This window comes from Crocodylus porosus, unplaced genomic scaffold (genome assembly GCF_001723895.1).
Source record: "Crocodylus porosus isolate Cpor-Errol unplaced genomic scaffold, CroPor_comp1, whole genome shotgun sequence".
Lineage (NCBI taxonomy): Eukaryota > Metazoa > Chordata > Crocodylia > Crocodylidae > Crocodylus > Crocodylus porosus.
This window is the reverse complement of record NW_017728943.1, coordinates 84,989,884-84,997,273: the sequence shown is the minus strand read 5'-3', so window position 1 is coordinate 84,997,273 and position 7,390 is coordinate 84,989,884. Positions and strand designations below refer to the sequence as shown.

Genomic DNA, 7,390 nt, shown 5'->3' with positions numbered 1-7,390 from the left:
CAGGCTCAGGGGTGATCTGATGGCCACCTATAAGTTTATTAGGGGTAGCCCCCAAGGTCTGGAACAGCCTGCCATCGGAGGTGGTTCAAGCACCTACATTGAAACCCTTCAAGAGTAAATTGGATGCTTATCTTGCTGAGATTCTATGACTGCAGCTGACTTCCTGCCCCTCGGGTGGCGGGCTGGACTCAATGATCTTCCGAGGTCCCTTCCAGCCCTAATGTCTATGTCTATGACTATGAAACTATTTGTGAATTTGACTGTCAGTGTAGAAATATGTATAAATATCATTAAGCTTCCCCACATGTAGCCTAGATGTTTCTTACTCATGATATTTGCCACTCTTGATTTTGTTAACCTCCTTTAGATAAACTGCCAAAAGTCTGAAAAGCATTTATACAGACAATCCAAGGAATAACAGCAAACAGAGTAAATGCCTTTGCAAAAAAATCAGAAATAATTTACAAATGGTTCATTCATTTAGAAAAACTAAATTCATCATATTTTTGGTCTGACTAATGCCATCCTATCAGCTCCAGTAGTGCTTATTTTAAAGAGCTGTTGCTGTTGTGCAGGCAACACATCTCAGAAGCCACCTTCCAGCCCTTCAAGAGTTCCTGAAAGAAAAAGATGAGAGGATTGCAGAGCAAGCTTTGAAAGCCCTACGAAATATCATCTACTATATGGAAGGGGAAGAGGTCAAAGCTGCATTTTGCCAAATTGGGAAGTCACTTTGGCAACCAATCACTGATGTAAGGTGATGCTCTGAGTGAGCTGCATGTGTGCGCAATATTGTACACGGGAGTGAGGTAGCCCCAGAACACACTATGAATGGAGTGGCTGAAGGCACAGATCCTTCAGTACTTGTGTAACTCCCATAGCAAAATCAGGTCTATACTGTTCCCTCCTTCCAAGCCCTATTGATGCTCACTGTCACAGAGCATTATTGTGCCTAGAAGCCTCTGAGAGAGCAAACCTTCAACAAACAGCAGGGTAGTAATTGTAAAAACCCTACCCACTGGGACTGGAATTAAGTCATCTTCATATGTGATGCATCAATATGTGTTGCTTCTTCAGGGCTTTCTTCAGTCTCATCCTTAGTAATAAGAATAATAATAGCAGCCAGCAGGTTTCTACTCTTTCCCTTGGAAATCTCAAGGTCCCAAAAGACCTCTGTGTTAGCAGAATCTTTCCAGAACATGAGCGTACATTATCTTTTACTACTTGCTCCCATTGTTTATTCACTGCTTTTCTCTTTATGGACCTAGCACATTCAAGGTAACTTTTGGGAGGCGAGGAGGAGAGAAAGAGAAAGACTTGACAGGACTGAAAAATGACACACTGAAAAATGGTGATGAGGGCATTTTAACTAAAGCTATTTTGTTCAATGAGCTTTAGTTAACGTGCCCCCCCTCCACCATTTTTCAGCACAGGGATGCTGATACCCGAGTTACTGGTTACTGTATGCTCAGAAGCATGCCGCCATTTTGACAGGACTTTCTCCCTAGCTCGACGTGATGAATAATACTTCTTTTGCTCCCTGATAAGACAAAAGAGAAAAGGGGGCCAAAGATCACCTTCACCTCCCCTTCCCCTGACTCCATTGCTTCCATTGCTTTGACTTCTTTAGACACAGCATTATGCTACACCAAGATGGCAAGGCAGGGCTATTTGTGCATTCATGGGAATGGAGAATTGTAGCAAATTCTGCACTGAACTTGAGTCACAGCAGTGTCCTCAGCACTGCTGCACAGCCTTATCAGCTGATTTAGGTAGGATACACATATTAAAACTCACCAGAAGGCAAGCGGCAGATTGGAAGGGGGTGATTGTACTGTTCTGAGGAATCTACTTTCTCCCTTCCATTTTCTGGCCTTCTCCATTTCCCCTTGGATATCTTATAATTGCAATAAAATAACTGTGGATCAGTGTGTAAATTAACTGGTAATGACAAATATCAGGCTGACAGCCTTGGAAAATGAAGTTTTCTATTTATGGGGCAAATACAGCACACAGTGGCAGTGTAGCAACTGCAGTACTGCTGATTAAGCATGCATAATGCTCTATTCTTGCCTTTTTACACATCCACAGTTTGCATGAATCAGCATTCTTCATATGGTATGTTAGATACTGTCACTTGTATGTTTGGGATGACTATAGTCAGTACTAAAGAAGTGTTTCACTGAGAAGTTCCCTTATCTTCTTTGTTTCATGCACAGGAGAGGGAAAAGGTGCGCATCACAGTCATCATTGCCCTTGGCAAAATGCTGAAACAGGTGAACAAATTTAAGCCTGGGCCTGCTGTCCATTATGAAATTTATTGTGCCCTGGTGCCACTGATGCTGGTCATGCAGGAGAATAAACCTGAGATGCTCAAGGTGAGCCTCCCAGAACTAAGGAAGCTGGGTAAGGAATCTTCAGGGACTCTAGCCAGGAGCATCATTCCCCATGTACCAGTGAAATACTTGACATCTTCCTATCCTTGCTTCCCTTATCCTGGGAATCCTCAAGACCTTTGACATCAGTTTCTTTACTACATTGTTATGAGTTTGTTAATATTATTTGCCATCTGCTCCTGCAGTTTCAGGAGCTCTTCCCCTATCCTAATCTTGTAGGCTTGTGGAGACACTTTGGCAGAATGTGCACTGGCCATGGGATGGACCCAGCTCAAGAACTTATTCAGACACTTGACCCTGAGTGACCATCTTCAGGTCCTGCAAGAGATGTGCAAGTACCTTGTAAGTAGCCTCTCAGCTTTCAATGCTGCTGGGATCAATCTAGTGCTTTGCCCACTTCCGGGCTTTGGAGAAGCTCAGAGGTGTAGTGTAATGATCCTTCCCCTTCCATTTTAGGCTCATTAATAGGAAACTAGAGTCTGATATCACTACAGAAGCCCTATTTCTTTTTCTTTTTCTTACTCTTTCCTCCAGCAGTAATGCTGCTTGGGAGAGGTTCCTTCACTCCATGCAGAAGAATGAGAGGTTTTCTATGAAGGAGAAAGCCCAATCAGTTGAATAATTGCTACTTATAGTAGCATTTTATAAGCATACCAGCACAACTTGTAGGCACAACCATGGCATCAGTACCTTCCTGGTTAGGACAAGTCCACATCAGTAATGTTAGAGACCCAGGCTTGAAAGGATCATTTAATGCTACATCTATGAACTCTTGAACATAGATGGACAGTGGACACTTCTCATGTTTAAATTGAAGGTGTTTAATGGTGTCCTTGGATCTAGGAACAGTGGTGGCCAAAGTGGGAAGGAGAGCTTTTAAGATGCATCTTTCATGTATTCTAGGTGAAGAAGTGCAGGAAAATGCTGGGGGACATCTTACTCAAGAGCATGGCATATTTAAAAAGCTCACAACACGTTTTACGAGAGGCAGCAGTCAGATTTATAGGTAAATAAAATGAAATATGTTTAGATTTCATAACCAATTCCCTCACCACCATTTTTTCCTGTGGTTCAGTAGTATTATCCCTAGCTGACAGAATTGCCCCCCTGGTGCTGAAGTTAGTAAACTTGAGTCAGACTTAGGGTCTGCACACAAAAGAAAGTAAATGCTATCCTAAACTAATCTCCACACAGTCTCCGTCTAGGGCAGGGGTGTCAAAGTCATCAGGCCTCATGGACTAGATAATGGTGTGGGGCCAATCCATGGGCTGGATTGGGACTGCAAGCCAGTGCTGCTTACCAGATTCAGTATGTGGGGCTTGTCTGATGCGATCACTGCATGCCCCTCGTACCCCAGAATGGCTCAGTGCACTGTGTGCAGCATCTAGGGCCAATGCAGCACGCACTTCATGTGGCATATGGGTCTATTCCAAGACCACAGGCTTGATGACAAGGCTTTGCAGGCCAAATTTAGGTTTTTGACACCCCTGATTTATGGAAGTTCTTGTCCCCTGCTGACCCAAGAGAATCCCTGTTCCCTTTCTCCTATATCGCTCCCCACACCTTTTCTCTTTTGCGGATGATCCTATGAGAATTCATATGTAGACTAGATTCTCATCAGGTATAAATGGGCACAGCTTCACAGAAATTATTTTCCCCTAGCTCAGGGGTGAGCAAAATGTGACCCGTGTGCCAGATGTGGCTTGCCAGGTCGTTCTATCCAGCCCACAGGGCCCCTAAACATTTTAGAAAATGAATATTAATCTGCCCCTGGCTGCCTGTCATGTGGCCCTCAATGGCTTACCAAAACTCAGTAAGTGGCCCTCTGCCTGAAAAAATTGCTCACCCCTGCCCTAACTGCAGATCTGACCTGTGGAGATACTAGTTCCTTGGGAGCTTCTCGGGAAACCTGGAATTGTAGAGATCTGTCAGATTTCATGAGGGTCTATCTTGCTGTCTTCTTCATTTGATAAAATAATGAAATCTTAGAAGTTTAGTAAAGTACCTGTTTTTTGTTTTTATTGCACATCAGCATACACAGTAAAGAACATGAATTTAATCCAAGTGGACCATGATGATGTGATGCTAATTCTCAATGGTAAGGAATCGCTTGTTATTCAGGAACCTTTGCAGTCTATAGTGTGTCTGCATAGATATTTATTAAAGGTCCTCTTCCACCTCCACTCCTATGCACTTTGTTCATAGAGGATCGTACAGAAATGAGTAGAGTAGGATAAATTCTAAAATAAAAAATACATGTAGTTCAAACACTAGGCCGGGGAGGTAGGAGGGGAGTGGGAAGGAGGAAGAAAGAGAGAGAGAGAAATCCTTTATAACTATTTGTTACACTTGTATTCACTTACAACTATTGCTGAGCAAAATATACTACAGTACTGAATTGAATAGCTTAAATACCAACAAATAAATGTTGTGTTTCCTATTCCTTGAAAATTGTTCATGAACAGGTTTAGATTATGTTCAAATATTTCATCAATCAACAACTGGTTGAGGATTTCTTTTTGGAAACATGATTCAGCCTATAGCAGGGATGGGCAAAATGTGGTCCGTGGGCCAGATGTGGCCCGCCAGGCCATTCTATCCGGCCTGTGGGACCCCCCAAAAATTTAGAAAATTAATATGTATCTCTCCCTCGCTGCCTGTCATGCAGCCCTTGATGGCTTGTCAAAACTCAGTAAGCGGCCCTCTGCACAATATAATTCTCTGCCCCTGGCCTAAGGGCTCTCTTTGGTCTACTGAGTTTGTTTGTTGGAGGGAAAAGTAAGGAGTGGCTTGATTATTTGGTATCTGTCATGTATGACTACTCAATTAAATTGTATGGTGCTGTTTTTGCTTCCTGAGTGGAAGACTGAAATGTCTGTAAACTAATGAGAAGAAATCAAATATTTCAAGCTAGCCATGCAAACACTTACCGTGTGAGCTTTCCTGTGGTTGATTATTCTCATAGATTTCATAGACATTAGGGCTGGAAGGGAACTTGCAGGCTCATGGGGTCCAGTCCCCTGCCTGAGAGGCAGGAAGTCAGCTAGGGTCAAAGGATCCCAGCAAGATAAACATACAAATGTTTCTTAAAAGTGTCCAGAGTAGGTGCTTGCACCACCTCTGGGAGTAGTCTGTTTCAGGCCTTGGGGCTCAGACAGCTAGGAAGTTTTTCCTTATGTCTAGCCTAAAATGGCTTTGCAGGAGTTTGTGATCGTTAGACCTTGTCATCGCTTGGGGTGCTCTGGTGAACAGGCATTCCCCCAGATCCTGATGCACACCCCTTATGTACTTATAGGCTACCACCAAGTCACCCCTGAGCCTGCACTTCTCCAGGCTGAAGAGTCCCATGGCTCACAGCCTGTCTTCATAAGGCCTGTACTCTTGCCCTCTGATCATGCATGTGGCTCTCCTCTGGACTCTTTCAAGCTTCTCCATGTTCTTCTTAAATTGTGGAGCCCAGAATTGGATGCAGTACTCCAGCTGCAGCCTCACCAAGGCCAAGTAGAGCGGGAGGATGACATCCTGGGTCTTGCTTGAGATGCATTGGTAAATGCAAGTCAGAGTTTTGTTTACTTTGCTAGCTGCGGTATCACACTGGTGTCTCATGTTCATCTTGTGGTCAGTCATGACCCCCAAGTCTCTTTTGGTCACGGTGCTAGTGAGTGTAGCACTGCTATAAGTATGGTGCAGGTTTTTTCCCCCAAGGTGGAACACCTTGCATTTTTCCACATTGAATGCCATCAGGTTTTCATCCACCCACCTTGCAAGCCTATTGAGACTGGCCTGGATCACCAGCCTATCCTCAAATGTGGACACTCTTCCCCAAAGTTTGGTGTCATCAGCTAACTTAGCCAGTCCACTTTTGACACCAGTGTCCAGATCATTTATGAAGACATTAAAGTGTACAGGTCTGAGAATGGAGTCTTGGGGGACACCGCTAGTCACCGAGTGCCACGTTGATTTGATTCCATCAACTACCACTCTCTGGGTCCGACCTCAGAGCCAGTTCCCCAGCAATTGGACAGTGGAGCAGCCGAGGCTGCATTTACCCAATTTTTCCATGAGGACATCATGGGACACCAGGTCAAAGGCTCTTTTATAGCCCAAATATATGAAATCAACCTCTTCCCTTTTGTCCAGGTGATATATCACCTGGTCATAGAAGGAAATGAGGTTGGTCAGTGTAACGGGTCTCCCTCCCCAGTGCCATCTTCCTAGTCATCCACACCTTATGGAATCCTTCTGTCCCACTCTAGTCTCTCCTGCCACATCTTTCTGGAATTTATTATGAGAGTGGGAGACTGCCTATTCTACTGGGTATGTTGGGGTCTCTCCTAGAATGGCCTGACTCCTTTTATTCTAGCTAGGCCTCCTCATCCAAACTGTGGGGCGTTGGGGTAGGTCACCCGGTTGTGAGTCACCCCAAAACCCCGAATGGCCCCTGGAGAGGAGGGGGTACGCGCCGGACCGCTCGAGCCACCATTAATCTCGCCTGCCACGTCTTGATGGATAAAAGGGGTTCAACCAAATGGGGCGCTGACGGTCCAAACGAAAGGGGTACCCAGACTCCAAAGTCCAGGGGTCCTGAGGGCTCCTCGCTCCCCTACACCCTCGCCGAGCCTCCGGTAAGGATCTTGTCCGGCCCTCAAGGCCTCTGTCTCTAGACCCGGGGGGGCTACAAAGTCCGCCTCCCTGCCCGCGGGCCTTCTTTCGTGGCCAGCTGGCCACCAGTCTTCGGAGAAAGTCCCCTCCGGTTGAGGCTCCCTTCCCGGGTTCTCCCGGCGGGACCGCCTCCGATCCCTTCGATACCTGCGTCTCCTTGGGATGCCCCGCTGCTCCCGGCTCTGCTGCGGCCAACTCCGCTGTAGCCGGCGTCCACCGCGTGGCTCCCGGCTCCGTCGTTGTCTGCCCTGCTATCGCCGGCCCTGCTGCTCCCGATTCGGCGCTTACCGTCTCTGCGCCTCCCGGCTTGGGTGCAGCCGGCGTCCGTTGCC

General features: G+C 45.9%; 1 protein-coding gene across 1 annotated transcript in view; it reads left to right on the top strand.

The window, feature by feature from the left end:
* The window catches only part of LOC109319088 (maestro heat-like repeat-containing protein family member 1), a 77,111-nt gene that overhangs the window by 61,548 nt on the left and 8,173 nt on the right, over window positions 1-7,390 (top strand). Inside the window, exons 34-38 of the mRNA XM_019548601.1 lie at window positions 576-752; window positions 2,220-2,378; window positions 2,616-2,738; window positions 3,300-3,402; window positions 4,429-4,494. Coding sequence (XP_019404146.1) covers window positions 576-752; window positions 2,220-2,378; window positions 2,616-2,738; window positions 3,300-3,402; window positions 4,429-4,494 — 628 coding nt within the window. The remainder of the gene's footprint in view (window positions 1-575; window positions 753-2,219; window positions 2,379-2,615; window positions 2,739-3,299; window positions 3,403-4,428; window positions 4,495-7,390) is intronic.